This window comes from Prunus avium, chromosome 4 (assembly GCF_965620075.1).
Source record: "Prunus avium chromosome 4, drPruAviu1.hap1.1, whole genome shotgun sequence".
NCBI lineage: Eukaryota > Viridiplantae > Streptophyta > Magnoliopsida > Rosales > Rosaceae > Prunus > Prunus avium.
The window spans coordinates 33,652,174-33,671,163 of record NC_142287.1 but is presented as its reverse complement, the minus strand read 5'-3'; the positions used below and the strand labels follow the sequence as shown (position 1 = coordinate 33,671,163).

The 18,990-nt window shown below is 41.7% G+C and overlaps 2 protein-coding genes across 4 annotated transcripts; both read right to left on the bottom strand.

The window, feature by feature from the left end:
* Positions 1-5,580: 5,580 nt before the first annotated feature.
* Positions 5,581-8,447, bottom strand: LOC110766566 (GDSL esterase/lipase At5g45670). The gene is made up of 5 exons (XM_088252686.1): positions 8,101-8,447; positions 7,417-7,541; positions 7,071-7,316; positions 6,426-6,681; positions 5,581-6,084 (listed from the first exon to the last, which is right to left on the bottom strand). Exons 1-5 carry the CDS (start codon positions 8,342-8,344, stop codon positions 5,861-5,863), a joined length of 1,095 nt encoding a protein of 364 aa, XP_088108812.1. The 5' UTR covers positions 8,345-8,447; the 3' UTR covers positions 5,581-5,860.
* Positions 8,448-11,107: 2,660 nt separating this feature from the next.
* On the bottom strand, positions 11,108-18,887 carry LOC110766563 (pescadillo homolog). Of its 3 annotated transcripts, none has more exons than XM_021969904.2 (14): positions 18,545-18,887; positions 18,157-18,201; positions 17,959-18,044; positions 17,486-17,734; positions 17,252-17,374; positions 17,045-17,129; positions 16,825-16,935; positions 16,515-16,608; positions 12,966-13,252; positions 12,694-12,801; positions 12,411-12,532; positions 12,107-12,218; positions 11,783-11,989; positions 11,109-11,440 (listed from the first exon to the last, which is right to left on the bottom strand). In XM_021969904.2, exons 1-14 carry the CDS (start codon positions 18,572-18,574, stop codon positions 11,369-11,371), a joined length of 1,731 nt encoding a protein of 576 aa, XP_021825596.1. In that variant the 5' UTR covers positions 18,575-18,887; the 3' UTR covers positions 11,109-11,368. The 3 variants fall into 3 exon arrangements, with proteins under 3 accessions (XP_021825598.1, XP_021825596.1, XP_021825597.1); XM_021969905.2 differs by having other exon boundaries at positions 18,157-18,186; XM_021969906.2 differs by lacking the exon at positions 18,157-18,201 and having other exon boundaries at positions 11,108-11,440.
* Between the last annotated feature and the right edge of the window lie 103 nt (positions 18,888-18,990).

Sequence of the window (18,990 nt, the reverse complement as noted above, 5' to 3'; positions counted from 1 at the left end):
AATAATAAAATTTGCACATATGCATTCCTTCTCTTCGGCACCCACGTGCCTAGCCACATTGCCTTGCGACACGCAAGCTTTGTGCCATCTTCGGTACCCTCGTGCCCATGCCACATTGCCTTGCGACACGCAAGCTTTGTGTCACCTTCGGCACCCACGTGCCTAGCCACATTGCCTTGCGACACGCAAGCTTTGTGCCACCTTCGGCACCCTCGTGCCCAAGCCACATTGCCTTGCGACACGCAAGCTTTGTGCCATCTTCGGTACCCTCGTGCCCATGCCACATTGCCTTGCGACACGCAAGCTTTGTGTCACCTTCGGCACCCACGTGCCTAGCCACATTGCCTTGCGACACGCAAGCTTTGTGCCACCTTCGGCACCCTCGTGCCCAAGCCACATTGCCTTGCGACACGCAAGCTTTGTGCCATCTTCGGTACCCTCGTGCCCATGCCACATTGCCTTGCGACACGCAAGCTTTGTGCCACCTCCGGCACCCACGTGCCCAGGCCACATTGCCTTGCGACACGCAAGCTTTGTGCCACCTTCGGCACCCTCGTGCCCATGCCACATTGCCTTGCGACACGCAAGCTTTGTGCCACCTTCGGCACCCACGTGCCCAGGCACATTTCCTTGCGACATACAAGCTTATGTATTTGGCAAACCCCTCTGCCTTCGGCACCCTTGTGCCCTTAGCATCCCTTTTCCCTTCGGCATCTCCCCCTTGCCGACCGACACCTTGGCTCCTTGCCTAGCTTAGCCTAGCACTCTAGGCTCAACCCAAGCCCACATGGCCCCTTGTTGAACAGCACGACACGTGCCTAGCTCAAACACACCCAGGCCCTGCTGAAGGTTCCTTCTCTTTCTTCTAGAGCCCAGCTCCAAATCCATGTCAAAATCCCCAAAGGCTCCACTACTTCACCATGCCGAAGAATGGGCCACAAGGCCTCAACATTTGCCAACAAATTTCCTGGCCGATCGGCAAGGGATGTACCAAAGCTCGCAGCTGACCTAGCTCTAAAAAACGACCTAGCTCACCCACTTGCTGACCTAGCTCTAAAGTGCGACCTAGCTCACGCTCACCCACTTGCTGACCTATCTCTAAAAAGCGACCTAGCTCACCCACTTGATGACCTAGCTCCTTTTTGCTGACCTAGCTCCAAGCTCCAAAAGATGACCTAGCTCATCTTTGTTGACCTAGCTCTAAAATGACCTAGCTCCTTTTTGCTAACCTAGCTCCAAAAGCCCACCTTGGGTCGAGCCCCATTTCACCTCCCAACTATCGCTAAAATGCCCAAACCCAAAAACTGGCACTCAAACAAAAACAGGGACTAGGCTCATCTCTAGGCCCAAGCCCGGGACTTTCTAAACCCCTTGCCGAACGGCAAGGGGCATGCAACTTTTTTGGGGGCTCCCATAAATCTTAGCTCACCAAATGGCCCAGCCCCCTAAAAGGCCCAGCCCCCTAAACGGCCCATGCCATGACACAAAACATTTCCCAAACAAGCCCAGCTCCCTACTCCAAAGCCCAGCCTTCAGGGAAAGGGTCGGACCCATCCAAACCCTAGTGCCTAAGCCCACCTTTGGCACCCCCGTGCCTAAGCCCACCTTTGGCACCCCCGTGCCTAAGCCCACCTTTGGCACCCCCGTGCCTAAGCCCACCTTTGGCACCCCCGTGCCTAAGCTCACATTTGGTACCCCAGTGCCTAAGCTCCCCTTCGGCACCCCGTGCCTAAGCTCACCTCCGGCACCTCGTGCCTAAGCCCACCTTCGGCACCCTAGTGCCCAAGCTCACCTTCGGTACCCCCGTACCTGAGCTCACCTTCGGCACCCCCGTGCCTAGCCACTTCCTCTTGCGACATGCAAGCTTGGCACCTTCGGCACCCCATGCCCTCCGGCATTATTGCGACATGCAAGTCTTATGCCTTCGGCATCCTCATGCCCAGCTACTTCCTCTTGCGACATGCAAGCTTGGCACCTTCGGCACCCCATGCCCTCCGGCATTATTGCGACAAGCAAGTCTTATGCCTTCGGCACCCTCGTGCCTAGCCACTTCCTCTTGCGACTTGCAAGCTTGGCACCTTCGGCACCCCGTGCCCTTCGGCATTTTATATTGCGACAAGCAAGTCTTATGCCTTCGGCACCCCCGTGCCTAGCCCCTTCCTTTTGCGACATGCAAGCTTGGCACCTTCGGCACCCCATGCCCTCCGGCATTTTATATTGCGACATGCAAGTCTTGTGCCTTCAGCATCCTCGTGCCTAGCTCTTCCCCTTGCCACATGCAAGCTTGTTTCGCCTTCGGCACCCCCGTGCCTAGGCCCACCTTTGGCACCTCCATGCTTTGCAACATCCAAGCTTTGGCATCCCTTTGCCTAAGCTCACCTTCGGCACCCCTTTGCCTAAGCCCACCTTTGGCACCCCTGTGCCTAAGCTCACCCTCGGCGCCACCATGCCTAAGCTCACCTTCGGCACCCCCGTGCCTAGGCACAATGCCTTGTGACATGCGAGCTTGTGCGTTTGGCAAACCACTCTGCCTTCGGCACCCTTGTGCCTTTAGCATCCCCTTTGCCTTCGGCACCCCCGTGCCTAAACCCATCTCTTGCAACATGCCTTCAGCACCCCCCATGCCTAAGCCCACATTAGGCACCCCGAGCCTAGGAACATTACCTTGCAACATGCAAAGCTTTGTATCGCCTTCGCCATCCCAACTCCAAAATTATGTCAGTATCCAAGGGACCTAGCCCCCTTCCGAAGGCTCAGCTCCAAAACAAACTCCTAAGGCTAAGCTGAGTACTCAGGCCTAGCCCTATCTTGAGCAAAACAGGCTCAATAAAAGCCATGGATGGCCCTTACCGATCGGCACCTTGGTCCCCCGCCTAACCCAACACTCAGGCCTAGCCAAATCTGCAGCTTAGCTCCTTGCGAAGCCTAGCCTCCTTCCAAATTCCAAAACTCCCAGCCTCTGGACACTCATGCCAGCCCAAACTATAACTAGACTCCTTGCCGAAACCCTTGCGGCCCAGCCCTTGCTAAATGCCCAGGCTAAACCCACATGACCCGGCTCTTCCTAAAATGCCCGGCTCTCCTGTTGAAACATTAAGAGGCCAGCTCTTGATGTTGGCTCCAATTCCATGCCGAAGCCTCAAAAGCCAAGCCCGTATGGGACTCTATTTTCCTCTCCATGCTCCCTACCGTTCGGCAAGGAAGCTAAACCCTCAAGCTTTGTTCCCTTACCAAAGCAAATGGCTGACTTAGCCACCAAAAAAAAAAAAATAAAAAAAAAAAAATAAAAAAAAAATTTTGCACCTGCCGAACGGTAGGCATTGTGCAGAAGGAATTTGGGAAGTGAAAATGCCCACTTGGCTAGCTACTTGGCTGACCTAGCCACAACAACAAAAAAAAAAAAAAAAAAAAAAAAAAAAAAAAAAAAATTTGCACCTGCCGAACGGTAGGCAACATGCAGAAGGAATTTGGGAAGTGAAAATGCCCACTTGGCTAGCTATTTGGCTGACCTAGCCACCAAAAAAAAAAAGAAAAAAAAAAATTGCACCTGCCGAACGGTAGGCAACATCCAGAAGGAATTTGGGAAGTGAAAATGCCTACTTGGCTAGCTACTTGGCTGACCTAGCCCTCAAAAAAAACAAAAAAAACAAAAAAAAAAAAGAACTGCCGAACGGCAGGAAGCATGCAGAAGGTAAAATGGGGACTTGCCAATTTTTGGCTGACCTAGCCCAAAAAAAAAAAAAAAAAAAAAAAAAAAAAAACCTTCTCTCCCTCCAAACCACTTTGGTTTTTTGTTGCAACTTCTCTCCCTCCAAAGTTCTTCTTACCCGGGGACTTGGGGGACTGGGGATAGTGCACTATACGACTTGGAAGACAAACTACGGTGTTGCTCGGCCAGTGCACTTAAGATTACAAATCCCCAAGCAAGAAGTATCTTCTTACTCGCGAACTTGGGGGACTACTGTTGACACCATAACTGACCAAGCAACTAGAAGACTAGAAGGAACTCTAAGCAAAGCAAGAGGAGTCCCACATCGGAAAACAACAAGAAGTGAAGGCTCCCTCTCACCTATAAAAGCATACCACTCTCCACTTAAGAGAGGATTCGAAACTGAGCTGGGCTCCCTCTTCAGGACTCTCCTGTTAGTCTGGCCTTCGAGTCCTGGGTCTCCAGACCCGGGGACTTGACTCCTGGGCTCCAGACTCCAAACTTTGTACCTTAGGCCCTAGGCCTTCTTCCATTTATCTTTGGGTCTAATCCCCTTGTACAAATGTAAACAATATCATAATGAGAACATCTTCTCTGTGGACGTAGCCCATTCATTAAGGGTGAACCACATATATCTTGTCTTTTGTATATTCATAAACTGGCTAAGTCCTCACATACACGCTGAAGGTCCAAACCTTCACCCATCATCCATCACACCTCATCACTAAGTTGGACTCAATCTTGGCCCAACCATTTTGAGCATCAACAATGTTCAATGGAATTGCTCACATAAAACACAAATAGGGGACTCACAAATCTTTCTCTTAAATAAATTCAGTCTCGTCGGAACTGCATTCGATACTATACGCTAGAGATTATTGGTAGGGTATCACACTTTCAAATTTCTTTCCACACTAGGCTAGAGATATTATGTGACGTGTGAGAATTTCCTCCAGCTAGCGCTCTATGTACTGAATATAGCCTCCAGCAGCTAGCGCTCTGGGTTATTGTCTACACTGCAGTATATGCAAGTACTTTGACTAAATAGATATGTGGCTCTGATTTATGCTGATTAGATAAAAGAAAGTGAATTATTAGCTCTTACTGTTAAAATAGTTTTCACGTTTCCCACATTGCCTGTAGCCAGAACTAACAGGACGACAAACAATCCATAATTGAGATCATGCAACTTGCAAGCATGCCCTACTTATCTTTGCAGCTAGCAGGCTAAATAACAGTCTTTCCATCTTCTGCCGATGCATGAAAGCTCCACGAGAAAATTAATTTTGGCTCCACATATATACAAGGAAATATCTTATTTGTCTTCTCACACTCCAAAAGCCTATAGCTAATAATAATGTTACTCTCAATCCAACCCCACCATTATATATATATATATATATAGATCATTGGATTTAAACACTTCGAACGGTTGAGATTGGATCTGATTTATATACCTTTATTTATTTTTTCAAACAAAATGAATATCTTTGGAAATATAATGTGTGTCAAAAAGTTAATCTAAAAGTAAAAAGTTGTGGCTTACATAAATGTTATTGTAGGATGTTTTGAACAAAAAAGTTTAAATTATTCTGTGTAAAAACGTGAACGGTGTGCCAAAAAAAAAAAAATTTCAAAAGCAAAGACGAGTGATTGTTTTCGACAATGATGAGACTTTTAGCCATTAGCTGACATGATATCACAATATTGGTGGGGATAACGCTGTGATATTGCAATTCACCTGTTCAACGTACATCTATATACTGTATATATATGTTCTCTCTGTTTTTTTGTCGGAAAAATAAAAGTTAGAAAATAATTGAGACAAGGTCGGTGCCGTACGTCCATGCAAACTCATATTCACAGCTTCCTTTTCTTTTTCAAAACCAAACAAACTCATTTTCGTATGATATAATTTAAACATTTCAGTACACAAGAAGAAGAAGATCACAAATTTGATGAACATCTCAAAATTCTAAAGACCAAACACGATCACTGCAACAAAGAATACCATGACGTAATGCATGATATATATATGATATATGTTTATATATAGTAGCTAAGTTATTTTTCTCTTTTGAATCTTATGGTGCATGCATGATTATATGTCACTGCAACCATTGATTCAAAATGTGCAGGAGGAGGATTTGATTAAAGCAGAGCGAGCCGGCGAATATCGACAGGGTAAGCGTCGGAGGCACGAACAGCGCTGTATGCTCTCCTTGCTACGATGGCGTTTCCAGCCTCAGTTGGATGAAATGCATCCCAAAACAGATACTCATCCCTATTTTGGCATGGAGTTTGGAGAGGAAGACATGTAATTTGGCCATTGTTCCTCCCTACCCCACAGCACCCTGCGTTTGTAACTCTAAATCCTGAAATCAAAACAAACAAAGAAAAAAAGACCGTTCCAACCGCTTCAGATAATTGTTCTCCTAAAAGTAAAAAAGTGAAAATAAAAATCACCACTAAGTTTTAAGTAATATTTGTTTTGTGACAAATGTACCTTTAATTGATTCTGTAAAAATTAACGAAAAAGCGAGACGTGACCAAGCTACTTCATTACTTAATTGGTTATGTGACCGCTTTTTCGTTAATTTTGAACGGAATGAACTAAAAGAAGAAGATCAAATACAGTAGAAATGTCACAAAATAAAACAGTTGTATTTTGAAGTTGAATAAAAGAGGGGGTTTTGTAATTAGCCCTTGTATTTACCATATTGTGCAGGGCTGGTTACTACGTCCTGGAAAATGCCATAAGAGTCTACGAAGATAACTCTTGCATCTGATAGGTTAGTGTTGAATTCATTGGCAAGTGCCTTCAGCTTGCTATTGAAAATTTGGTTTGCGGAGTTTATTTTGTCTACGCATGATGCACCATCTGGGCTATTTTGGGCCAATTCATTTGGACTGCAACCTATTTGTCCAATTCCAAACAACACAATCTTCCTTGCTCCATAATTGTACAAAATCTATACAATACACGCCAATCAGCATTCAGAAAACCAACTAATGGGAACCGGCTGTGTATAGGTATATATGTATGTATGTATAATGTATGCATGCACACGAAACAAGTACCCAAGTACATACGCATCTACAACCGTATACATAAATAGAACTCGACCCCAAGAAGGCCCAAATGTCAACTCAAAGATAGGCCTGGTGAGAGAATAACTTAAGGCCCATTTTAAACTTGGGCAAGATTTGGGCTCACAATTATCAAAATTCATATGAGATTAATAAGAAATGTTCTCTCATCAAATTGTCGGACAATATAATATGTCAGATGTAACCATAAAAAATGTTTTTGATGAACCTAAATGCACAAAAAATGAATGGAATGGGGAGAAAGACTAACCCTTAGTTGCTGACTGTAATCTTGGATAAGAGAAGTAGCATATTCCTCGGGAGTAAATTGGTTGCCGGTGGAGTAAAATTGTGGCATGAAATAGTTGTTGAGGTAATCGTTGCTGCCTAACCCAACTGAGTATATGCATTTGCCCAGATAATTTGCAGCTTGGTCCTCATCGCCAAGAAAGTTTACGACTTGGGACACTACGTTCTGGTAATTCTTTACCTGACCACTAAATGTAATCCGGCCTCCCTGCAACATTCAAAACCATGATTAGAATATAATTAACATTATAAACACATGCATAATTATGTTTTAGTGAATATGTGTCGTGAAAAAAAGTTGTAATTACCAATTGACGTCCAGTTTCCTCTCTAATCCCAGCAGCTGCAGATGCAAAGTTTACTCCTTTGAGTATGTCTTGGCCTCTAGCAGTTGCATAGGGCGGAATATAATCATCAAAACCCAAAAGCTCAGCTGCAGATAATTTGAAGGACACTTGATCATCAGTACATATATCATATAGAGTTATGCTGAATTTTACTGTTTGGTTTTTAACTTTTTACACAAGCAGTTTTCTTTTCCTGATCTTGAATTATGTGACCATGTAGTTTATTTTTGGGATTTCTGGGTTTTTTAGAAAGCAACAGATGAAATGCTCAGAGAAATAAATTCACTCTTTAATGTCATAAATGAGGAAGGCAGATGGGTTGAGAACTGCTATAGCATTCTTTATTGTTATTTTATTTTCAAAGAAATGAATAGGAGAGGCATGGTACTTTAACAAATGGTCCCTCAGAATGCAGATGATAATCATAAAGGCTGCATGCATCCAAAATCCAAGGCACACAGAGAAGTCTTAGTTTCAAAATCCCATTACCAAAACGCTTGACTACTTCCTAGAGAATGATTAGATGAGGAAACTAAAGAGATTACGTGACCATTAACAAGTTAGCAGAAAATGATATTATGGAGATGGAGAGAGAGAGAGAGAGAGAGAGAGAGAGAGAGAGAGAGAAGGGCGGTGGGAGCTCACCAACAACATCAACAGTGGTTTTGCCGTTGGAAAATCTTCCAGTAGGTCCACCAAAGTCGATCCCATAAGGCAAATAATCAGCTCTGGCCAAGGACTGAAGCTGGTTATTATTTCCATTATCGACCAAAGAGTCTCCAAATATGAAGTAGCAAGGCACTTGTGGTGCAGCTCTAGCCCCAATATTGCACCACAAGTTCAACGCCAAAACCACAACAGCACACACCGCCCACATTTTGTTCACCATTGGCCCAAATTTAGCAATAAAAACTTCAAGCTAGCAAGGAATGAAAATGACCAAGAAGATGGAAAGGTAGATATGATGTGTGTGTGAGGAACTTAAAAGCAAGGTGCATGAGTATATATAATAGTGGGAGGCCAGCCAAAGCAAATGAGATTGGATATGTCGACACAGCTTTTACAGTTGAGAGAGTTAGTTCGATGCATTAATTTCACGCGGATATAATGTGAGACTGTGTATGGCAAAGCCAGCTCTGACACCTCTCTCTCTCTCTCTCTCTGCTCTGAATTTCTCATAAGTTTTTGAATTCCAATAACTTATTGCTCTTGCATTTCATCACAGTGTTGTAACTAATCTCAATGACATTCAATCTGTAATTAATCAGCAAGGCACCATTGGCTTTCCATGCAAATTTGTGTAGTTCCTAGGACCCTAGCTAAATTTAGACACCATTGGCTTCTAGCTAGGTTTGTTCTCTAACCTATTTTTACCAGAGGTGAAGTTGAGCCATTGACGACAGAAATTGGAGACCAATTTGGACGTTGAAAGGGACCACCATATATGTTCATCAATGATAAACTAAATGATAAATAATTAATGTTTAATCCTAAATGAGTATGTAACTAATTATATGTGCAGCCCCATTGAATCCAAATTTGAGTATCTCTTCCGTAGTTTAGATTATAATTTAGAGTAGTTTAGACTATCATTTGTGTCAAAGAAATTAATTCGATGTGCACAGTCAATCTTCTCTAGAGCTCTGTGGCCCTCTGAGACAGTCTTTCTGTCCATCGTTTACTTTGGCTCATCACCAATTAGTGCATTGCAGAGTTGATGAAGCAAATTGAGAGAGAGAGAGAGAGAGAGAGAGAGAGAGAGCTATGTATTATGATCTTTGAAAAAGGGTCATGGGGAACAGATCAAGGGCTGAGATTCAAGACTACAGTGACATATAATTGAATGGTGTGCAGAGAGCAAAGAAGCTGTCGAGCAATGACATAGGTGTTGAACATGTTATACAAAAATGTACCAACCCACATGCCATTTAATGTGGGAGGGTGGCCAAATTAAATGTTTTGGGGGGAACCAACTCATTGCATACCGTGTAAAAGAAAAAAAGCCTTTACCACCATCTCCCTATAACATGATCAAGAAGAAACAAGAAACAAGAAACGCAGTTGGTAAGAAAAGATGTCTCTGCTAGCTAAGTTGTCATTGACTTATGGCGTCGGTGGTTTCCATTTCATGTGGAGGAGAAGACAAACAAATGAACAAAGTAGTGAAAGCCAACTACAAAAGAAGCAAACCCAGCTACTCAAAACATGAGGAGCAGTATGAATCTAACTTCTTTTTTTGGCCAAAACAGTAAACACCTAACTACAAAATAAGCCGAGTAACCCCAAAAACAAGTCTGTCAAGTTTTTCCGTTTTTAAATTTAAACCCACAAAAGAGAAGCAAACCATAGTGAAATTAGAAAGGGGTATTCATGATGCAGATATCGTGAGTCAACTGGAGTCTGGACACGTTTTTCTGGTCAACTTGAAGGGGGTGTTGAGTCAAACCTTTTTAAGCTCTTTTTTGTTTGGGTTTTAAAGTCAACCTTTTTAAGTTGACTCAGCAGGGAAAGAAGGTTTGCTTGCCGAAGTTGAAAACCCTCACCTCCATGGAAACCAACTATTTTTATCATGATTTTTCTCATCAATCCACAATGGTCCCGGAGCAGTTGGCATATATAGGTGTGCACCGCAAAGCACTCAAAGACTTTATAATTCTGCTTTAATATAGGGCCTAAAAAAGGAAAAAAAAAAGAAAGAAAGATAGAACTTTGTATGATCGCTTTATCTTTTCAGCAAATTCATTCATTCTCTCACACACTCGTCTTTATAGTGAATCAGAGGCGGGGCATTGCCCCTATTTTTGGAACAATGCCTTGTGCAATTTAGGCGAAAGATATTGTCAAGTTGGGAGTTTGGTTGTGGACTTTTGTAAGTCAAGTAAGTTTGTCTATATCTTGTTACTGTAAGTATGAATTACTGTTTGTTTAACACATTTTGTTATTCTAAAACTTTGGGACAAATAGCTAAATCTTGAAATAGTAAATAAGATCAGAATTTGAACGAGAGCAGCACCAGTCCAAGACCTCATTTCATTGCTAAAACTTAATACATCAAATGGAACTATGGGCCAATCTCAGAAGTGATAAGATGAGGAAATGATAGCATTAAAAATCACGTGATGTTTAGCACTAAGAAAAGAGTTTTTGGTCGAAAGGAGTGACACAATTGAAGAAAGGTGGTTGAGGCAGGCATTACTTAGCTCATCACAACATCACTATCAAATATTTGTCTTCAGAGACTTGAATTTCATCACCCACCACATGACCTATTTATGAGCAACACTGTGTATGGGTCTCTATTCTCCTATTACGGCCAGGATATGTCTAGCAAAATCAACTCAACTGTCTTCTTCAAATCTTCTATTAATTACCAAAAGATAGGCTTTGGGGAAGCCTGGGTGGGTGCAGATGCACTCACACTGTCTCATCATATGTTGGCTATGCTTGCTACGCCAGGATTGATAAGCATTGCTAAACTCTCCATATCTAAAAGTGAAAACACATACCAATGGGGTCTAGCCTAGTGAAAAAAGGTCTTAACTTGCAGACCAAAGGTCTCAGGTTTGAATAGCATCATAGTTGTGCGTGTGTGAGTACTTTAAACTATCGCTTGTACTCAAAACAAAAAGAAAAACAAAAAAGTGAAAACACATAGCGCCTAGCTCGTGTTTTTTCAGGAAGCACTTGAATTCTTATTAATAAATAAGTTTCTAGCAAAAACGCTTCTGAGTGAAAGCTGTAAATAAAGGAATATTCAAGCAAATCCTATATAGTTATTATATATGTATTATATATTTATGAATTGCAGAACTACCAAATTTAACCATAGGGCTCTTAATCTCATGCAATTCCTAGATAGTGATTATCCTTAATAACCCTCCTGATCCGACGTGACAAAAGAAGTTCAGATACTTCATGTTCTTCTAAGGTTTCTCCTCCGTTGCCTAATAACATCATCAAGGTGCTTCTTTCGTTGCCTGCTTATCTGAATGAAGAAACATCCAAGAATCAGATATCCACGACAAAATGTTATCTATTGCATTTACAAGATCAAACAAAGAGGTAGCTTCTGGCTAAAGAAACATAAAACTTCTAAAAATTAATGGCAAGTGAGACACAATTTTCTATTAAAGAAAACACAGCATTTGAATTCACATATAACTCTTGTTCAAGCCGGGAATTCAAATCTCAAAACAGGTTCACAATGGAATCAAACCAAACAAAAGCTTTCCGATCTGTTTTCGAACGGCTTTTTTGACCTGTTTAATTATTAATGTCACACTTGAGAGACCAATAAAAGTTTGCATGATATCATTAACAAACTTACCCTCATGCCTTCAATAACCCCCCTGACCCAACGTGACAATTCAATTTCAGACATAATTCTGTTATCCTCCTCAACTTGCTCATAATCATGATCAGGTTCTTCCCGATCAGCGCTCAGATTATCTATATTCGAGATAGATGATGAATCTGTGACACCCTCAAGTTCCATAATTAATTCATGATGATGCTGCTTCTCATGAGCCTTCATCTGCATATGCATCATGCCAAAATCTAGTTAAACATCAATCAAGGACAAATAGTGCTGTCATATATGATCATTGATCACATCATAAAATAAAAAAGCAGAAATTTAAACCTTGCCTACCTTCTTCCGCTTTTCCTTTGCAACTTCTGCTTCTGCTTCTGCTCGGTTAATAACACCTTCGGTCTCGAAAGAGTCATTGTCAACAAAAGGTGACAAGTGTGGAGGAGGATCCCTGTTAAAAAGAGCACTAAATTAATCATCTTACAAGTCATTAACTTTTATTATCCAATAGAGAAATGAAAAACACAGCTAGAAAAGGAAGCAGACCACAGAAAATGAGTCTTATAACCAGTCATTTCATCATGGTGCAAGGCAGAGAGATTTACAACACATGCAAATAAGAAAAATTGTCCTTCATGATTACCTTCCCATCAAATAATTCCCAGTTGGTAAAATGATCCGAGCATTTACACAATCATAAACCCACTGTGGGTGAACATATTCTCTACCACAGATCTTCCCATCCTGCCTTGGCCTGTCAATAATCTGCAGAACACACAAGCAGTCTAGCTGTCAGAATTGTTATACTAAAGACCGATTTTGGTTTTTTCTTTTTTCTTTTTTGGCAAGAGACATTACATACATGTTATCCGAGTGTGATGTTTAACAAATCAATGACTCGGCATAAAGATAATGTAGCAGAATACCTGATGGGTGATGCTGTCATCATCTTCCTCAAAGGGAGCCCCATCTCCTTGCCAGGAAACAATTCCACCGAAAGCAGGTATGATAAAAAGCAGAGAATCTCTGTAAACCTGAACATAGAGAAATTACACGCACAAGTTATTCTACTGCTGATCAACTAAAAGAAAGAAATAGCATTAGAAAATTGAGTGACACATTAAACGTAAGAAAATAAGTTTCAAAAAAGAAAAAAAAATTATGATTCTGAAATCTGATGTAAGACTTTAGGACTTACTTCACGGTTCAAGAAAAATTTCATATCTTTGAAGAGTTTCTTGCACTCCCTCGTATCATTATCCTCTTCATCCTCACCTGGAACATCCTCCACAAGGTGCATCAATGCACCAGGTTCATTTGAGGAGAGTTGATGCTGCAGTTGGGCAAGTCTTAGTTCAGACTCATCAACCAAAGGCCCAATCTGCTGGCTCTCAACTTTCCCAGATCCAGACAAACTTGACTCTTGGCAATCCCACGCAGAGGATCGAGAGTTTGCATCGAAATACCTTGATAGAGCATAATGATCTGCAATCAAACTAAATCATACTCATGCTCCATTAACACACAAAAGATCCACAACTCAACATTGCCAAGAGAGTGTTAGCAATAGTCAATTAATGTGTTAATTATGTAGTAAATTAATGTGTTAATTATGTAGTCAATTAATGTTTGGCACCTACAATATTTGGGGGGCTTGACTAGTTTGGTTGCCTAATTAGTTTGGTTGCCTAACTTGGTTGGTTGCCTAACTTGGGGGGCTTGACTAATGTCTTAGGAACTTGTATATATATGTGTTGATTGTAAGTAATGAAACATAAGTGAAAATCAGAAAATATTCTACAACTCTCATTCTCTCTACACTTTCCACTCTCTACTCTCAATATTCTCTATGTTTTAGCATGGTATCAGAGCCTAATGGCTAATCCTTAAGATCCTCTATCAAATTGAGAGTCGTTGGCATTTTTTCATGTTGCTGTAAATTCTCTTGTTTCCATTAAATTTCCTCTCTTTTATCTGTATGGGCAATAAGTTCCTTGGCCACGATGGCCTAATTTGTTTCCTATGGGCAGTACGTTCCTTGATCACCATGATCTCTTTCCTCCGTGAGCCTCGTCATCGCTCACCGAGCCATTTCCTTTCCTCCGCGAGCCTCGTCACCGCTTGCTGAGCCTTTTCCTACTCGGCCTTGTCTCTGTCATGCCGAGCTACACTACTGCTGCTGTTCCCTTTGCACAGCCACTCTGGTGTTTGCATCATCTCTTTGCTCTCTAACGAGCTCTCCTTTCAACTCTCTCTTTCCAACCCCTCTCATTGTTTAGCTCCCGTATAAGCTCTTCTCTGTGTTTGAGTTTCTCTCATTGGGATTTCTCTTCCCTATTTGCTCTTCTTTTCTTTATTGATTTTATTTGCTTTTGCCAACTTGTAGGCCCAAGGGTGTTTTATTTTCTTGTCTTATTTCTATCTTGTCTACCTTTTTTTTTCCCTTTCCAATTTGACTATTTCTCTCTCTCACGCCAACATCTTGTGTTTTCTTATTTATGGTTTCTTTTCTCACCACCTATCACATACTTCTTACTTTTTTCCCTTTTATTTCCTTAAATTATTTCTTCCACTCTATTTCCATCCAATTTTTTGTCTGGTATATTTCTTCTCCCTTGTTGCCTTTCACTTTTCTCTGTGTTACCCACGGGTGTTTTCTCCTCATCTCTTCGTTCTCATGCACACCCACGCCAATAACTTGGCTTCCTTTTCCCTTTATTTTATTGGACTTGTTTTGCACCATATGCCTCTTCCGTTTCAACACCTCTTACACTTGTCCACGTCACCTACCCTATCTATACAATATTCATCCCTTTCTCTCTATGTGTGCATACACGTCATCCACCTTCATTCATTTTTAATCCTTCTTTCTTTTTGGGTTGCAGACTCTTTTCCATCTTTTATTCCTTTTCTCCAGTTGTCGGATGCCCATCTCCATTCCACCTTTCCTTGCATTTGTTTCTACCACGAGACTGGCATGTTTGAGTCTCTTTACTATTATTTCATTTTCTCTTCTTCCAAATCTCGACCCTCTACCAGTGTCAGATTTGAGGGGGAGATAGATGCAACTTTATTTGGGTGCTGCAACTTTATTGTCATTACCGGTGTTGCTTTCTCCAAATCTCGACTCTCATACGTCGTCGGATTTGAGGGGGAGTGACACTGCTGCTCATCTATTCCGCTGCCTGCAATTCAGTTACCTATCTGCCATGACTGATTCTTCTACATCTGAGCTTCAGTCAGCTTCTGTTTCTCAAGTGCCACTGCTCTTATGGTTCTGACAACCCCTTCTCTTCAGGGGGAGAGGAGGAGTGAAGAGAAGTTGTGTCTGCAATAATGGAAGTATTTGTGACGCTGCTAGTATTGTTGTTGCTGCTTACTATATCCTTTGCTGCTGCCAGCTGCTGCCTTTTGTGTCCCTTTGCTGTTAACAGTATTGTTGCTCCTACCTGTTATGACTCTTGTTGGGGACAGTGTTGCTGGGGATAGTTATATTGCTCTTGCTGGTGCCAGTGTCTTAGATTTCTCTCACTGGTGCCAGTGCCACTGATCATATGGCTCCATCGACCCCTTCTCTTCAGGGGGAGAGGGGGAGTGAAGAGAAGTTGTCTCTGATGTTGTTGCTGCCACAGTTGTTTGCCCTACCTTGACTTGCTAGTGCCAGTGCCTTGTATTGCTGTTGATGATGCCTATTATGTCCAAGCCTTGTTGCCCTTGCTGGTGCCAGTGCCTTGTATTACTCTTGTTGGTGCCAGTGCCTTGTATTGCTCCTGCCTGTTATGGTGCCAATATTGTTGCTTATGCCTTTGCTGGTGTGTTTCCGCTGTGTCACGCCCGTTGACCTTGCCTTTGCTCTTGACTTCCTTTACCTTACCTTTGCCGTGTTCACAGGGTTTTTGTGTCCTTGCCATGTTCACAGGGTTTCTGTGTCCTTTACCTTACCTTTGCCGTGTTCACAGGGTTTCTGTGTCCTTTACCTTACCTTTGCCGTGTTCACAGGGTTTCTGTGTCCTTGCCGTGTTCACAGGGTTTCTGTGTCCTATACCTTACCTTTGCTGTGTTCACAGGGTTTCTGTGTTCTTACCGTGTTCACAGGGTTTCTGTGTTCTTTGCTTTGCCTTTGCCTTGTTCGCATGGTTTATGTGATCTACCGACCAACCGGCTGCACTTGAATTTGGTGTTGCCACCGACAGACCGAAATGATTAACTTCGATGTGGCCTTTGCTCCACGTGTGGCCCACCATGTAGTGGTCCCACGTGAGGGGGCATGTTGAAGTGGATCGACATTCTATTAAGAAGAAGCTTGATGCGGAAATATTAATAACGACAGTCTCTCTTTTGGCAAGTTGGTCATTGATGATATCTATGCACCAACTTGAGGGGGAGTGTTAGCAATAGTCAATTAATGTGTTAATTATGTAGTAAATTAATGTGTTAATTATGTAGTCAATTAATGTTTGGCACCTACAATATTTGGGGGGCTTGACTAGTTTGGTTGCCTAATTAGTTTGGTTGCCTAACTTGGTTGGTTGCCTAACTTGGGGGGCTTGACTAATGTCTTAGGAACTTGTATATATATGTGTTGATTGTAAGTAATGAAACATAAGTGAAAATCAGAAAATATTCTACAACTCTCATTCTCTCTACACTTTCCACTCTCTACTCTCAATATTCTCTATGTTTTAGCAGAGAGAAGATAAGGACCTCGTAGCTTCTCTTAAACAACTAGTAAAAATGCATTGCATACCTGCTGCTAAAGCTTCCAATCGAGGATCAAGAATGGGTGGATACTTCACATTTATTGAATGATATAAATGACAATTCGCAAAGGCAAGAAGAGCCTGCACCGAGTGAGCAAAAACTTCTTATAAGAAAAGGAAAGAAGAAGCTGGATGAATATTACAACTCGTGTATGATCAAGATGATCAAGTAATCGATTCATTGGAAGGAAAGCAAAAGAAGAAGCTTAATGGATACCAAATAACATTTACGGCTAGCACATAAACTGATTGAAGAAAAAACTAAATTAGAAGAATAGAAGAATAAAAGAATGAAACCTCGTAAAACTCCAAAAAGTTTAGCATGATATTGAAGTCATCATCATCCGTCACAACTTGCTGCAAAGGGTGAGGAGCCAACCATGTGACCTTTTGCCCTTTAACCTCGGCCTGCACAGACAACACAACGCTACCGTATAAATCCTCCCTACCCGAATAACGAAAGATGCCACAGTTAAACATTTAAAGAAGCAGTGATATATACAGTATGCTACTGCACCTGATAATATATGCCTTTAACAGATACAAAGACTTTACGCAATCTATGCGTACGAGATATGTAAGCTTGCCATTCATGAGCCAACCTGGAAAAAAAAATTAAAGCAACAAAGGGCCTAAGATAATCAGACTCGGAAACATGAACTGGTGCATGGAATGATGCTGTTCAACATAATTGTTATTTCATATGCTCCAACGCCAGCCTCACCTCCGACAGTTATGGATGCGTTTCACTTCAATACAGCCCTCAATAGCAGGTAAGGCGGCAAAGAGGTGAACCATTGTGAGACAGTCATCCAAATCTCTAAGAGCATCAAGGAATTTCGGATACCTGCAATTTCATGGAACATAACAATTACATACAATGAGAGAGAGAGAGAGAGAGAGAAGCAAAATCAGCATACTTTTTATTTATTTTGAATAAGAATAATTAAAAGTTAACCTCTGCAAAACAATTTTGTCTAATTTGTAAGCAGGACTTCTTTGTCTGAGAAGAGTAGCACGATCCGGGTTCTTCTTGGCCTCGGCTTTCTTTACTTTGTGTTGATATGCCCTGATCTCTCTCAAGATCTCGAGTAATGGTTCATGTTGGATGTATGAAACATCCTTTAAGTGATAATAAGTATGGTGATTTCCTTTCACCTTCTTCTTTGGCTCCCGAGGGAATACCCCCTTCAGAATACATACTTTCCTAAAATTTGCATGCATAGCCATAAAAATCATCACGAAATACAATTGGGTAATATGTACAAGACCGGAAAATTATTTTCTTATTGATTTCCAACAAATATATGCGGAAGTTACATATAAACTGATATGAGAATGAATGAATATACGAATTACAAGTTTAATCTGTCCATGATCTGAAGGTAGGTATATATGGGGAAGGGAAGATGGAGAGAAAGAGAGACAGACCTGAAGAGGGGTAGACTGACTTGAAGTTGCTTGATGGCTTTTGACCTGGTGATGAACCTTGCAGCATTACCTTCGTTTTTCTTGCCCTGAAAGAAGATACGAAAGAAAATTAAGCAGCTGCATGCGTGCGCTTAAGTGTTAGTGAATAGTGATTGATGATATAGCCGAACAACTTATCGAAGAAACTTTAGAACTTACGGGAGGCCTGTAGTGCTTCACCATGGCTGGCTGTGGAAGGAAACTCTGAGTGAGTGAGAGAAAGAGAGAGAGAGAGAGAGAGTGTTAGGGTTTTAAGCGGAGGGGAGCGGGCCGGGTCTTCAGGGTTTTAAGTGGACGGGAGCGGGCCGGGTCTTCTTGGTACGCAAGTTAACATTCGCTTGCTTTGTTGGTTATTGGCAAAAAAAAAGTAATATCCAAAATTCCACTCGTGTAGAATTGTGCATGCCAAATATGGGGTTAAAATGTAAAATTAAAACTTAGAAGTTCAAAGACTCTGCCAATATCGAGAGGCTTGGTCTTTTGGGTCTCATTCAGACAGCAAACAAAACAGAAGACGAAGGAAGAAGGAAGAAGGAAGAGAACTCACCAGCGCCGTCGCACCCATAGCCGTCGCCATCTCAGATTCATTTGGGGTTTCTTACGCAGCTGCTCAAGGTTTTCTTTCTGTTTTCTTTTAATAAGCTGCTCTGCTGTTTTGTTAGTTGGGTATCTAATTTAAAAAATTGTTGTGTGGTTAGTTTGTGAAGTTGGAATTGTTGTTAATTAGATAATAGGTATATGCTATATGGGTTGGGTATTTACCGGTGATGAATGAAGTTAGAGCTTTGAGAAGTGATTTCTAATGTTTTAATTTGTGCTTTGTTTATGGATACTTATATTTTGTGTGTTTTGTTTAATTTGTGCTTTGTTTATGGAGATTTGAAGGAAGTTATGTGTTTTGTTACTGTTTTGAACTTATTATGGATGAAATATCATTTTTCAATTTTTCAATTTATATTATTTTTTAAAATATATATTATTTTAATCGTCGTA